We start from the raw sequence: 15820 nt of genomic DNA on the forward strand, positions 1-15820 counted from the left end.
TAATCTCATCAACTTGGATGGTCCCTTGAACCATGCAGATAGCCACCCATTCATGTCGGCCTCTAAAAAGATCATAGAAGACTGACTTATGGCCACACCAGGGTATATGAGAGAGAAGAGTTCTAGAGGGCAGTTCTGAGGAGGAGAATACCTGGTTGAAGAGGAAATATCATGAGATAGAGAGGGGAGGTTGGGACCCCTAAGACAAACTCTGTCATAGGATTATCGACCTATAAAATGGCTCAGAAGATGTCCAGTCCAGTTTAATAGGTGAGGAAACTGAGTCCCAAGATTAGGTTGCCTAAGGTCATGCATATCATAGGTAGGATTTGAAACCAGTCCTTGGACTCCAGTTAATATCCTTTCCTCCTTTGTGATTGTCTGAGCCTAACTTTCTTTGTGTATGTCAACCTTTAGACTGTAAACTCCCAGAGGGGAGGCCCTGGGTCCCAGCCCAGTTGTATGTGTGCCAAGTGTATGAGTAAAGGCATCCCCCAGGTTCTGCAGAAAAGAAAGGGAGAGGCCCATTCACACAGCAAGGGCATCGAGACAGCTCCAAATCTCTTTATTGGGGCTTGACCACAGTAGAACAGCCAGAGGCATGCGGACAGACCAGCAGCTCCTGGCCAGAGTATTGCCTTGGACACAGAGAGAGGTAACAGTTTTAAAAAAGTACCAACAGACACTGGGGAAGATTGGTTAGGGGAGAGGGGAAGGGTTGCTGGGGTGAGGGGCAGAGGCCAAGGCAGAAGGGGCAGCCCTGACTCTGCTATTGCACGCGTTCCCCTGGCCCAAAGTCAGGAAGTAGAGTATTGCAACTCAATCTCATTTCATCCCGAGGCTTCCACGGGTCCTCGGACCCCTGAGCCAGCCAGACAGACAGACACCCCTCCCCCTGAGTCCGCCTGGCAGCATCTTTGAAAACAAATAGGGAGAGAGACAACACACAGAAATACAATAACAAAATGACCCCTGTCTATGGCGTAGATGGGTCAGGAGAGGGATACGGACAGGGGATCCTTCACCTTATTCCCCTGGCCACAAGCCATAGGGGTAGGGCTAATGGGTTCTGTTTGAAGGGGATCCTGGGGTGCCATCTGAATTTCTGTCAGGCTCTGCCTGCCCCTGATCCATGTGGGTCAGGGATAGGAGAACAGGGGGACACAAAATGAATGGCTAAAGCCAAGCCAAGCCTGATGTGGAAGCAGGAGTCACACCAGACAAGCAGGCAGTTTACAGTTGGAATTCTACTGGTAGGTTCTGGACACTTCAGAAAAATTAATGTGGAACTGGGAGCAAGAAAGGAGATGGGACCCTAGTATTTGGGGTTGTGGGGAAGAGGAGGGGTAGCAGGGGCTGACACAAAAGACAGACCACCAAGCAACACATGCACTACAACAAGGATACAGCATGTAAGAATATAGAATATATATGTATATATATATATATATGCATATAGATCTTTTAATATACAACAGAATAAACCATCAGACCCATCCTGGGCCATAAGATGTGTATGTGTGTGTGCGTGCGTGTTTTTTTCCAACAGTCCTGCACAAACAAGGATTTCCAAGTCTTTCCGAGTGAAAGATCCTTGCCTGGTTTCCAGGGTTTTCCTTAAGCCTCTCGCACTGTCTCTCTCCATGCTCCCGGCCTCCACGTGAGCCAAACTTTAAGAGAAGGTGAGGACCTCGGCCTGGGCATAATTGGACGAGAGGACGTCTTGGCAGGTCTCTGTGTTTAAAGAGCACAGGTGTGAGTCACCGGTACGCACGCTTTCCCATCGACATTGCCTTCTTTGGGGATAGGATGAAGGGCAAGAACAAATTAGAGGGGAGAAACCCACAACCCACAGGCAACGGGGCCAGTGGAGAGCACCCAGGAATCCAGTTGTATGTAATCGACAAATGGCCTTCTGCATGTGGGCTGAAGGACTTGGGAGGAGCTGGTAGCAATTAACTATTGACAACACCATCCCCTTCCTCCTCTCCTTATTCCCTCTTCTTTTTTCACACCCACACATTTCCCATGGCTGACCCTGCTCAGGGCCACTTGGCCTACATACAAGGGGCTGGGAATATAAGGATGAAATTCAACACATCTCTGCCCTCTACTTACTAAGGGAGAATCTGATGTGTATGCAGATAAGTACAAGATACAGTAGAGCATGATAGGAAGGACAGTTTGTGGAGGGAGAGAATGGTCCCTTGGTCCTCCTAACCACAGACAGCCCCTATAGGAGATGAGGGCACAGCTTGGCAGACTTAATCATAGGGGCCATTGGGATGGCCTTTGAGCTATCACAGGCTTCCTACCAACCTCAGTGGAGCCACCCTACAGTGTGCCCTGATCCTGTACACAGCCTGCTACGTCCTACCAGCCTGGTCTCCCACCCTAGCTAGTGCAGAAGGGAAACGCGTGCAAGTTATTTATTTCCCACAAGAGACAGGGAACTAAAAAAAAAAACAAAACCAACAATTCATGTCCTGCTACTTTCCCTGTCAGTGCATGGAGGGCCAAAGCTGATGAGGAACTAGACAGATATCCTGTGAGTTGGAGAAGGCCTTGGGTAGTCCCATCCATACCTCATTACAGCTTTGAGGAACCTTCCTGCAATTCTTCATCTCCCACTAATGTCTTAGGAACTGTGTGAATCCTGAAGACCAAATGAGGATCCAAGATGGCATCTTGGAGATTTCCTCCCCCTGCTGTCAATCAATGGGCAGGCACTCACCTTTTCCTGTATCTATCTACAGAGGTCCTATATGAAGTTGGGTAGTAAGCCAAAGATTTACAAAGTTCTTTCCTCAGAACAGCGCTATGAGGTAGGCAGTGTGGATATATTATCCCCCTTTCACAGAGGAGGAAACAGGCTCTGGGAGCTTGAGGGATTTTCCCATAACCATACAGCGATGCTGTGCTAGAGGTTTAAACCCAGGTTTCTTCTAACTCCACATCTGATGCTCTTTCCACTAGGAATGCTATTTCTCCAAATATATGTCTCCCCATATGGGACCCCATGCCTACTGTTCCTATCCTAGGATCAAAGCCTCCTTCAGGTCACCAGACACCCAGGTCCCTTCTCCTGGTTCCAGGCACCAGGGAGACAGTGTGGGTCAGAGGAAAGAATAAAAAACCTGAAGTCATCCCAGACCTGTCATTTCCTACCTGGGTAGGACTTGAGTAAGTAATAAGCTGTCTGGGGGTCGCACTGGTGGGGGGGCTGGCTTCCGAGGTCCCTTCCAGCTCCAGATCCATGATCTTCATGGGATCATAGCTCCAGAAGGGATCTCTGATCCCTTCATTTTATAAATGAGGCACAGGGCATTTGCCCAAGTGATTTGCCCAAAGTCACACAGGTAAAGAAGGACCAGAAGTGGAATTTGCACCAATATTCTCTAACTACATCATAAATATTCTTTCCGCTGTATGATGGATAGACAACAAATCCCAGTTTAGTCCAAAGCAGATTCCTCCTCCTCTCAGGCAGAAAGGGGATAGAGGAAGGCCTTCCTCCCTGCTCCCAACTCTGCCTCCAAAATCTGTCATACCATCTTATCCCTTCTCTCCTCATCTACCACAGCCCAATGCCATGGGGAAACCACCTGGGGCCAGGTGTCACATTTTAGGAGGGGATAAATGAAGGGACTCCCGTTGATCTGAAAGGTTACCCACATTCTCCCAATCTCAAACGCCCCCAAGGAAGGGCTGTGTGAAAGATAAAAGGAAGCAGCTGAGCTAGGTTAGAGGGAGGGAGGAAGGGACCTAGGGAAAGAAGACAGTAAGATCTGGAAGAAAGGATCCAGGCTGGAATCCTGGTTTCGTTACTACCAGGGTGACTTTAAATAAGGCATCTAACCTCTCTGAGCCCCAGGCTCTTCATTCGTAAAATGAGGGGAGTTGGACCAGCTGGCTTTGGGGTCCCTTCTACATTTATAATCCTACGAAGCCCCTCTGGGCCTCATCTGTAAAATGTGGGAGTTGGACCAGAGGGTCTCTTCCAGCCATAGATCCTATGGTCTAGTGCCCCCACTTTTGGGAAATGATTCCCTGCCCTTATCTCCATGATTCTTCCCCTGGGCTATCTGATAGAGTAGAAGGGTACTTATAGAGCCTCTTAACACAGGGAATCCCCATTCTGGTAGCTTTGCCTGACTAGTCCACTTGCCAGAAATGAGAGATGAGCTAAGTGGATAGAAGCAGAGGGAGAACTGGGCCCTACCTGGAAGCATTGTTCCTTGTCCTTCTTGGACACAACGAAAGTCAACAATGCAATGTTGGCATACTGGCGTTGGTCCTGGTGCCCTAATCAGCCTTCCTCTGTCTCCTGGATCACTGGTCTACATGATGCCTCTAGAAAGAATTCCTGACCAGTGGCATGGCCAACCCTTGGATCCATACCGCTTTCCACTCTGGCTTCAACAACGCACCAGAGGGAGATAGCTTTTAAAGCTGTGGGGTTCTGACCCTAAGACTGCCTCTCTCAACAAGATAGAGGGCCCCAAAAGGTCCCCTTTCCCCTATGCTAACCCTAATACTTTGGTCCCAAATGCAAAACTCATCCTGAGACTTCCACCTATCCTCATATCAGGACTGGAGAGCGTCCTATCAAATCCTTAAATTGGAGAAAATGAGTCCTCTACCCAAGACAGACCAGAAGCCTAATGGCCAGCCGCAGATGGGTAGGCAGCTGGGTGAGGAACCAAGATAAGCAAATCCTCAAGCTGAAGAAACTGAGTCCTGAATCCAAGAAAAGCTGAAAGGCTAATGGCCAACTTGGGTGGGTGGGTGGGACCAAGCCCAACAGCCCCTCCTCCACGTCCCAAACCCTCGTGATCCTAACACCTTAACAGACAGTAGGCAATGTCCTTTCCAGACTGATCCACACAGGAGATGCACCCTGTAGGCTCTGCATACAGTCAGCACTCAATAAGTGCTTGGAAGTTAATTTGGTCCCTTCCCCCACCACTAATGCCCCAACAATATTTTCCTAAAGCTAGATTTCAATTTAATAAACATTTATTAAGTGCCTGCTATGCCTAGGGCATTGTGCACTGGTAGAGACACAAAGTTTGGGTCCTTGCCCTCATGGAACTTACTATCTAATAGAAGAAATACAACACTTATCATTGCATGATATACAACATATAAACAAATTAGAGATCCAAACAAAGTGCCTCACATTATCTGAAGAGGGAAAGGTTATTTTTTTCTGATGAGGGACTGCTTCACAGAGGTAGTGTTACAGTAGGGCTTTCAGGACTGGGTATTAAGGGGAGGCTGGTATTTCTATAGAAGTAGAGACAGTGGGCACAACCAGCCATAATGAAGCCTCTTACCTTAGTGTGGGCCTGTCTCTGTTCCCCCCCATGAGAGCCCTTACAGATCCTGGGGGTTGGCAGGGGGAGGAGGTACAGAGACCTCAAGTAGTTACCTGTCTATGAGTTAGGTGGCATTATCAAAGCACCAGGAGGAAAAGTTTGAGAGCCAGCCTCAGCTCTGCACCAGCCCAGATCAGGCTGCCTAGGGCCAGTTGGACCCATGACAAGGGCAGCTTGCTCAAGGGTGGTGCCTCTACAGGGGCAGAGGAGGTGGAGGGGAGAGTACTGTGGAAACTTGGGTTCCTGACAGCTCCTGAGGTTGCCACAGAAATAGCCAACTCAATTCTCTGAAACAGTCGGAGGAGAAAATAGCTATGCTTGGATGGGGCTTACAGTGTGCTCTTAGCTCATGTTATCCCAGGCCAGGGCCAAATTAGCCCCCTGGCGCCCTTGGCTTTCCCACCTCCCTCCCAGGAGACTCTCTCCAAACTCTAAGGCTGCCTGACTTGCTACTCTGGTACCTCATTGGTTTTTCTTATTCCTTAGGGCATTCCTTCCTATCTCTGGAGGACTCATGGATGGGCACACTCTTAAGCACTATGTTAATCTTAAAGTGCAGTGTAAATGATGGGTATCATTATTATTATGATGATTATTACTTCTGAGGACCTCACTGGGAGAAGTATTCTTCAAATGCCTCCCCTTCAAATGCCTACAGGGAGCATCACACTCTGGGCAGGGCAGGGTGGGGCACAGGCACCAGTATTCCCAGAGAACCCAGCCTAGGATGTGCCAGCAGCTAGCACAAGGCTTATCTCAAAGGGAACCTTAAGACTTAGGAAGTATCTAAAACAGGACAGAGGCCTCACTCCTCCCAAGAAGGCAAGCTCCCCCCTTCACCCCCTCCCCAATTTCTATCTTCCAAAGCTTCCCAATTGTTACTGCTGCTCCACTCCCAGAACCTGCTTCATTGCAGTCCGCCAGCTCTGGAAGGAGCAGAGACGGACGGTTAGTCATTCCCACTAAGTTGCATAATGCCAATTCTAAAAATTGCCAAGCACATAGCTCCACTGTCAGATCTAATCCCTGTCAGGTAGATCATGAAGTGTCTCTACCGAGAAGTTTCTCGGGTCTTTCAGAAGACCCAGGCACTAGCCAAGCTCAGGAGTACCGAGGGTCGGGAGGACCCCAGTGGGAAACCTGGCTCAGCTGGAAAGATTTCCGTGTTCCCCATGATAGGGACACTACCACAGAGGCCCGGCCTGGAAAGAATATCCCTGTCCTTGGCTAAGTGGCAGGTTGGGACCAGGTGGGAAATCAATTCTCTCCTGTCTCCTTCAGCTGCGACCAAGGCACACACATGCTTACTCAGTGACTCACAAACCTGTTGTGCTCCCAGATCAGGATCGTTAGGTAAATGAATACACTTAATTATAGAAATTAGATGAGTCTCTGTTTCTGGCAGAAATAGAGAGAGGAGAGGCTGGGTGGGAACAGTAAGTGACTCAGAGGCAGGCAGGGTGGGGAGTTTGGCAGGAGAGGAGGGGTTTGGGGATGGGGGGTGTTTTGGGGAGGCACACATAGACATTAACATGGGAATTAGATGAAAACAGAGGGGTGGCTGGGGTTCTGATTATTGCTCTGTGGCCTTGCCTGTGAACCCAGCAGAGGGTATGAGGGGGATGGGAAGGGGGTTGCCTGGAACAGCCAGGCAGAAGGGGGGACTATATGAAAGCTGTGCTTTCTGTAGCACATGGTGATTCTCTCTTGAGTTATCAGTCAGCACAGGTCAGAGTGGAGAGCTCCAGAGGGTAGCCCAATCCTCCTCCATTACCATGGGGTCCTGTCCCTGGTCTAGTCCTCCAGGATGGATAGCAACATGACTGAGGGTAAAGTAAAGGCTTCTAAGCTTCTCCCACCCCCATCCTACCTGAGAGAGAGAGAGAGAGAGAGAGAGAGAGAGAGAGAGAGAGAGAGAGAGAGAGAGAGAGAGAAAGATGGATCTGGGGAGAAGAGAAGTGAATGAAAGCCCATTTATGGCAAGAGTATTGCTTTAGGTGGGCCCAAACTCTTGCAGGGAGATAGACAGACAGACAAAGACATCCTTTCACAGACTATTTCATTACTGGCTAAAGGCAGCATGGAAATGGAATGTATTTGTTGCAATTAAAAAAATAAATGTCTAAGGTAAGAAAGGTGCTAAGGCCCCAGCATAGTTGAGCAGGCTCTAGGATATATATGTGTGGGTGCACCGCCTGGGTATGCACCCACGTAACACTGCCCAGACCAAAGACAGCAGAAAAGAGCAGGGAGAGAGGGAGCCCTGAGACAGATGAGGGCCAGGGGCCCGGAAGAATCTTACTCTTTGCCCTCTTGAGATGACCCTGGGAATCTGAGGGGAGCAGCAAAGTGGAGTTCTCTGCTTTTGGTCAATGACTCCAGAGCTGAGAAATCTGAAGAGCAGGGTGAAGTGAGGGGCCCCAAGTGGGCCAAAGTCTGCAGGCCATTATGCCTGAGCAGGGGAGGAGTGGGGGCTGGGAAGGGATAGGGTAGGGGGCTGGGAAGCATCAATATGGGCAGCATGAGTCATGGCGAGGAGAGGGGGAGAGGCAGAGGACGGGCGAGGAGGATGAGAGTGAGCCGGAGCAGCCTCGATGCACCGTGGCGCTGCAGACGGGCTGATTAAGGAGCAGCGTGTCCATGTGTCGGGCCCATTAGAGAATGGAAGGGGTGGGAGAGCAGGAGCTTTCTTGGAGGGTGGGGTGAGCTGTAGCGCGATGTGAGTGGAGAGAGCCCCAGACTTGTTCCTGCTGCTCCGGCTATGTTGTTTAGGCTTCTGGACTTTTCACAGCCTTGGTGAAGAAAAGGCAGACGCATGATGAGAGAAGGTTTCACTGCCCAGCTAGGCTATGCAGTCTTTTCACCAAGGGGCATTGAAAGTCCCCTGGTTTACCAGCTCTCATCTCCCACCTGGGAACAAAATCTTCCCCTCCTGGGGAAAATGTGCGGGATAAATCTTTCTTACATAGAGAATTTGGCCTGATATGATTCCCCTGCTCACTTACCCTCTATCTCATCCCCACCCCACCTGTCACACCTTCATTCCTAGACAGGCCTCCCCTGACCTTGAGCAGCCCTTCCTGAGATCACCTTCCTTCTTTTCCAACATGGGGGGGGGGTGGGGAGGGGGGAAGCAGCTGCCTAGGGAGCAGTAAGTGGTTCATCTAGTGAGGGTTCTTGTGAAGTCAGCTAGGCTAACCCTATGGGCCAGGCCCCACAGCTGCTCCCCCACGATGCTGTTTCCAAACTGGGCTCGGGTACTAGGTTCAGGGAAAGTTGCCGAGCGTTGGGGGTTCGAGAATGCTAATTGCCACGCTTGCTTAGCAGGACCGGTTTCCCGGCAACCCACCTGTTCCTTCTTGAAGGTCACTCTAATTGGCTAAGCAAAGTATTTGTTACCAAGGAGCTGTGTAGAGGCATCTCACAAACACAGTGGCTGGGCCCCGTGGGTACCCCAGAGGGCTCCTCTCCCTGAGGCACAGACTGTATTGGCAGCAGGAGGCAGGCTTTCCCTTCTCCACAAACATATACACACACAGAGTTCTTGCTCTTACTACATGCCAACATGTGGACACCCCCGGAGCCAGATGCCACGCCTCCAGCTTTTGTCCTCTCTTCCCCCATCCTTGCCACCTCCCCATCCACCGATGCAACCTTGAAACACGTCCTGTCTCTGATACCCTTCCATGTACGCTATTGAAACAGAAGCCAACAGAAGACCTATTTCTTCTGCTGCCACACACGCACATGTGCAGAAAGCACATCCATGCACATAGACCCATATGCACTAAGGCACTCACTGGCTCACCTATTCCCCAGTGTTTGGGACAGTGCTCTCTCCTTATGGAAAGGTAGATGATTATAAACATCATGGATCTATGGCCGGAAGGGACTTCAGAGGCCATCTCCACCTCCCTCATTTTATAGATCAGGAAACTGAGTCCCATGGGAGTAAAATGACTCACCCAAGGTCACCCAGGTGGTCAATGTCAGATGTAGCATTTGAACCCAGATCTGTTCTCTGAACTGAAACCTAGGCCCTCACCATTGGGATGAGGTGCCATGTCTGGGAAAGAAAAGTAGAAAACCTTGTTTGGGGGTGGGCTCATTTCACCCTTGAGGACAAAGCCACTAAGGATGGGGGCAGAACAAAGGGCCATAGGGTAGGGCTGAAGCAGCTGACTCAGATGGAAAGGTAAAGGAGCCATCTGCTCAGACACTATTTAGCCATTGAATTGAACCTGGGAACACTTCCTTCATGTGGCCAGAACCCCTCAGGCCTCTCTCTCCCTCAGTGAAAGTCTCAGGCATCTGATTATACCCCAGCCCCCAACCTCCTCTTCATTCTCTGACCAGGAAGGGGACCCCTGGGACCTGGAAGCAGAGCAGGAGCTAAGGAACAATTTCCTGTGAGAACCTATCCCCCACTGCCAAGAGCTCTGGGCTGATTCTTAATGGCCATAACTGTCAACCCCAGGACTTTAGGACTAGGCTCATTTTGGTCTAACCACTCTCAGTATGCTGCAGACCACTGTTTCTGGTCCCTGTTTCACAGAAACAGTCACTGAGGCAAATAAACAGCACATGGTCCCCCTAGGGCCATGCAGCAACTCATTCTGGTACCAAAAATGAATGTCTTATCTGGATACCAACTGGCACCCCTTTCTTACCTGGGGGCCAGGCTGTCCCTCCAGCCTAACTAAGTAGGCATGTTGCCCAAGGGAGTTGAGTACAGGAATCAAATAAGGCTAAAGTACCCCCTCTCTAGTGTCTGATTATTATCAGTTCAGCCATAGGATTTCCTCTCTGAGTAGACCTACGAGTTTCAAGCTGCAGGCATATACCACCCTGCCACTGTTAATTTATTCCATGAAAAGATGACTTGGGATAAACAATGTTACTGGACGGCTGTTAGCTTAATGCTTATGAAAATTCTTATACATGGAAGGTAAATTCCTAGAAGACTAGGTGGAAGAAAGAGCTGGTAGGTACCTGGGCAGAACCAATGATACAGCCCTGGGAGGGAAAAGGTGAGGACAGTCTAAGGAAGAACCAGGGACTGGGTACTCTGGGGCCTCTGCCCGGAGAGAAAAGGACAGGAAAGGACTGAGTTGAGGAGAGGAGTTTGGGCAGGCCTACTGACCCGGGATAAATGTTCAGGGCTGAGCTGGGCATAATTAAAATTAGGGCCGGAGTGCTGGAGGTCAGAGGCATGGAGGATGTGGGGTACAGGGTGGAGGAAATAGTCAGATGGGCAAGGACAGGCCCAAGACAGGATGCAAGCGCTCACTGCTGGGGAAGCACATAAGAAATGCTCCAGCTTAGAACATATAGCGACCCCCAGGAAGAATCACTAGCTAGGCCCAGGTAAACGGGATACAAGTGCATAGGTGGGAGGTGAGGGGTTCCTAGGCCTAGGGTCAGAAACTGAACCCCATCATCAACATTAACAAAGGGGCTGACAACTTTTAAATTGGGGATTTGGTCATGATATAGAAGCAATTGTATGGTCAAGTGCCATTGACAGAGGCAGCTTTTAGATGGGTTACAACCATTGTTCCTTAGATCCCCTTATTTGGCTGTTTGAATCCCCAGAGGACTGGAGCTGAGCCCACTGTCCCAGGGTGACCTAGGAAATACAGGGAGATGATGATGATGATGAAGGTATCTCAACACCAAAACTAGCCCAAGGTCACAAGTGTCAGAGGTGGAATTCGAACCCAGGTCCTCTCCAGAGTCAGTGCTCTGTGCTGGCAGGCATCGGGTATGGGCTAGCCTGGCCTAGCATTGGAGACACAGGCAGGCTAAGGAAGGCCTCCTAAATGGCTGCATTCCTCTCTGCTTGACTGTTCCAAACTATGGGGAATCTGACCTTCTGGGCTAGCCTGAGCCCAAGGTCTGATCTTTATCCAGAAGTGGGACATGAGTTGTAGAATCCCAGTTTTAGGGGGTTGATTTTTTTATGCTTCCCTCATCCAGGGTCATCGAGCAGTCCTGACTTTGGACAGCTGTGGACTCTCCTTCTGCTGGGGGCTATCAAAGAGAAAATGGCATGGGAAATCCTGGCAGACTAGAAAGGCATCTCAGGGCTCCTGAAGCATCTCATGCCCAGACCAAACATAGCCCAGAACACCAAAAATGGAATGGAACCCAACTAGGCTCCCTAAGAAAGGCAAGGAGCAGAGGAGAAGGGGCTGGTAGTGATGGCAGAGGTGGAAGGCAACGGAGAAAGAGATGAATGAGGAAAGCAGGGCTCTGCTTATGGGGATGGGGATAGACAGAACTGGACTTAAGCTGTGGGTATCAGGAAGGGTCAAACAGCCAGAGTCAACAGTATAGGAGGGCCAAGAAGTGGGTTTTATAGAGAGGAGATAAGTCCCTGGAAGAATAGGCTTAGTGTGCGGTACACACTAGAGCTGGTGGTCAGTATAAAGAGGTGGAGGAGAGGGGGGCAGGAACAGCCACGGACAGAAGGTCTGGGGGCAGATAAGCCTGGACCTAATTCAAACGTGTGGTTTGGCCTCAGAGTTGGCCTATCATATTGAGAAGACAGTGGAAAGGGCCCCACCCTGGGACCCCCTGACCTCAGACCTGGCTCACCTGTCCCTAGACGCCCTCCTTCCTACCTTTTCGGACACTGCCATCAACACAAGCATAGTCTCCAGCGCTGAGCAGAAAACAGGTAGCTGCTTTCTTGTTCTTGTCCCTAGTGCTGGAACGGCGCATGGCCCTTCGTTCCTCCGGGGCTGAGGCCAAGGGCTGGGTAAGGCAGGCCCCCTCCTCATCTGACAGCACCACATTTGCATCTCCATTTTGCTTGGAATCTGTTAAGGGCAGGAAGGAGAAGGGAAATACAGTACGGATTAAAAGGTCTGCACTCATGGGGAAGGAAATGGTGATGGTCCTCTTGCTTGAGATGGGTCAGTTATGAATTCATTTGCTGCCTGGGAGGCCCCTCCTCATGAGGCTTGTTCTCTTTCCTGGCAGCTCAGCTCCAGCTCTTCTGTCCCTTCAAGGTGGGGGGGACAACCTGGCACTAGTGGGTCAGGGCTCTGGGCAAGGAGCTGTCCTTATGATACCACATCCCCTCTTGCCCACCCATAGAAGTCTCCCATTCTGGAGAGAAAGGTCATCTTAGAGATGGTGTAGTGCAGCAGATAGACAAAGTCTTGGGGTCAGGAAGATCTGGTTTGGATCCTGCCTCAAACACTGGTTGTATGATTCTTGGTAACTCGCTTAAAATCTCTCTATCTGGGTTTGCTTCTCTGAAAATGAGAATTGGACTAGACTTCTAAGTTCACTGATATCTTTAAGTCTATGAGCTGATGATGAAGATGAACCTATGACCTTCACCATATACCCCGGGACAGAGGACCTGACCCTCTTTCCAGGCCCCTAAATCCAATGCCAATGTGCTAGCTTTTTTGCTTGGCTGGTGCTTCCTCAACTTCTATGGATGAGAAATCATGGCACAGATGAACTAAAAAAGTAGATAAGCTCTTTGTGGCTAGAGGATGTCTCATGCAATTTTTGGCAGCTTTCCAAGAGCCATCTGCTTCCAGGTGGGCCCCTCTTTCCAATGATCTGCCCCTTTTCCTTAGACCTTCCCTCCAGCTTCTCCTTCCTTGACCTTCTGGTGAGGTCTAGCATATAGGCAGGGCTACCTACCTCCCAGACTGCTCATGAGGCTCAAATGAGATACTAGATAGAAAAGTGCTTTGGAAAGGTTAAGTTGCTTTATTTATGTAAGCAGAGGCTTGTCATCATTAATATTCTTAAGAGCTTCTATTACCTCTCAACCAAATTTACACTGTATTTGTCTTGTATACATTTGAATATAATTGTATAGACAGAGGAATAAATAAATGGATGGATAGTTTGAGATAGATGGATGGAGAGATGGATAGACAGATGGATGGATGGATAGATAGATGGATGGTTAGAGAGATAGATGGATATCTAGATAGATGGATAGAGATAGGTGGATGGATAAATAGGTAGGTAGTCAAAAGAAAGAAAGAAGGAAGAAAAAAAGAAAAAGGAAAGGAAGGAAGGAGGGAGGGAGAAAGGGAGGAAGGAAGAAAGGAAGGAAGGAGGAAAGAGAGAGAAAAAAGAAAATAGGAAGAAAGGAAGAAGAAAGGAAGGAAGGAGGAAAGAAAGAGAGAGAAAAAAGAAAATAGGAAGAAAGAAAGAATATAAGGTGCTTGAAGGCAGGGGCTATTTTATTTTTGTCTCTGTATCCTTAAAACCCCACACAATGCCTTCAACCAAACCAACCCATCAACCAAATAAGCATTTAATAGAACTAGCTAATGTGTAGCTATAATTTATATGGCACTTTAAGGGTTGTAAAGTACTTCACATATGTTATCTCATTTATCTTGTGGGGGAGTTGTTTTTATCTTCCTGGTTGTACATATATAAGGTGTCTACTGTGTGCCAGTTACTGTACATTTAAGCCCTTAATAGAATGGTTAGTGGATTAACAAGAGAAATCAGGGAAGCTTTCATTGTACAGTATGGTAAGAAAGGAAATATTTCTTTCCAATTGTTACATAGTGTGGAGTTTCTTTTTTAGCTTTTTATAAATTTAGTTTTCTTTTTTTTTCCAATTAATGGCATTTAATTTCTCTGCCTCCCACTTCTGCCATACCCCAATTGAACACACACACAAAAGAAAAAGAAAACCCTTGTAATTCATACCCACAGTTAAGCAAAGCAAATTCCCTCAAGTGAGGGGCTTCTTAAGACCTAATCAATAAGCAGCCTATACGTAAATTCAGGTGGCTTCTATCATGCTTGGCCTGGATCAAGCCTCTGTGGAAGTCTTAAAGTGAGTTCGTTTTTCTGAGCAAACACTTCCGATAGGTGGTAGAAGACTGCGGTCAGGGGCACTGCAAGCATGGAGAACCAGCCTAGGGTTAAACATCCAGGTCCCTTCTATGTCTCAAATTCTCTGATTAAATAATGGAGGGCAAACTTTATTCTACACAAGAATCCAGACTGGATACTAGGGCCTTCCAAGACAAATGGCTGTTCATTATGGGGTTCCCCTGTTATAGTTGGAAGTCCATTAGAGAAATCACCTGGAGACTCACATTTCAGCTTTCCTGTGCCATGGCTGATTCCTGGCTCCTTGCCAACCACAAGCTCTGGACCAGCCCTCCAAGCAGTGGCCTTACTAGTTTTCTTGGGAATATGGCAACCAAAATCCAGCTAGACCTAGGATTGCTGCAAATCCTTCAGGGTAGCTCCAGTCAGGACCTCTAGCTATGTGGCCCAGTGGATAGAAGAGTCATGAAGACCTGAGTTCAAATCCTGCCGCAGACATTAGCTATGTGACTCTGGACATTCAGTCAACCTCTGCATCAGTTTCCTCACCTAAAAAATGAGAATGATAATAACAGTACCTACTTCTCAAGGTTGTTGAATAATATTTGTGATGCTCAAATGAGAGAGTAGATATAAAAGTGCTTTAAAAAGGTTAAACCTCTTTACCAATGTTAAGGGATTGTCATTGTTATTCTTAAGAGCTGCTATTACCTCTGTGCTAAATTTATGTTCTATTTATCTTGTATACAATTTAAATATAATTAGATAGATGTATGGAATATAATCTCTTTGAGGGCAGGGGCATTTTCATTTTTGTCTGTATCCTAAGCACCCTGCACAATGTTTTGGACAGTGCCTGGCATATGATAGGTGGCTAAGCAATGATTGTTTCCTTCCTTCCAGTCTTTTGGACTCTGGGACTATGATTCTCACCCTTTATTGTCTGTTCACAAGTTCCAGACAGTATTATGAGATGTCTAGCAGCATAACTAATTAAGTTTTAAACTAGGTAGCACCTTGGATACCACCTGTGGCCTCTCCTCATTCTATAGACAAGGAAACAACTCTAGAAATGTTGTGTGATTTGCCCAAGGTCACAAATCAAGATTGGAACTTAGGGTGACTTTCCACCATGCCACACCCCACCTAGACTGAATGGGGTCAAAATGATAGTGATAAAATATCAAGGCTGATCTACATGCAGAGAAAGAACTCCATAGAGCCTGAATGCATATTGAAGCATACTGCTTTCTTTTCTTTCTTGTGGTTTTTCCCTTTTGTTCTGATTCTTCTTTCACAACATGACTAATGTGGAAATATGTTGATATGATTGTATATGTATAGCCTATATCAGATTGCATACCATCTTGGGGAGGTGGAGGGGTAAATTTTGGAATTCAAAATCGTATAAAAGCAAATGTTGAAAACTAAAAATAAATTTAAAAAATAAAATATCAGAGCTGTACAATACCCTAGAGATTAGGAATCTTCATTGTGGGGGGGTGGGGTGGAGGCCGTGATAGTAGCAAGAAAACCTCGCTCTAATACCAACTGTCATTTTATCACCTGTGTAACCTTGGGCAAGTTACCCTACCTTAGTTGCCTTA

The 15820-nt window shown here is 48.1% G+C and overlaps 1 protein-coding gene across 1 annotated transcript in view; it reads right to left on the reverse strand.

Annotated features, from left to right (window-relative positions):
- Window positions 1–544: 544 nt before the first annotated feature.
- The window catches only part of KCNC4 (potassium voltage-gated channel subfamily C member 4), a 35819-nt gene continuing 20543 nt past the window's right edge, over window positions 545–15820 (reverse strand). The window contains 2 exon segments of the mRNA XM_021000904.2: window positions 545–1734; window positions 12008–12205. Coding sequence (XP_020856563.1) covers window positions 1673–1734; window positions 12008–12205 — 260 coding nt within the window. The 3' untranslated portion in view covers window positions 545–1672.

The sequence above is a fragment of the Phascolarctos cinereus genome, unplaced genomic scaffold (genome assembly GCF_003287225.1).
Source record: "Phascolarctos cinereus isolate Bilbo 61053 unplaced genomic scaffold, phaCin_HiC Scaffold_5;HRSCAF=322, whole genome shotgun sequence".
NCBI classification, from domain to species: domain Eukaryota; kingdom Metazoa; phylum Chordata; class Mammalia; order Diprotodontia; family Phascolarctidae; genus Phascolarctos; species Phascolarctos cinereus.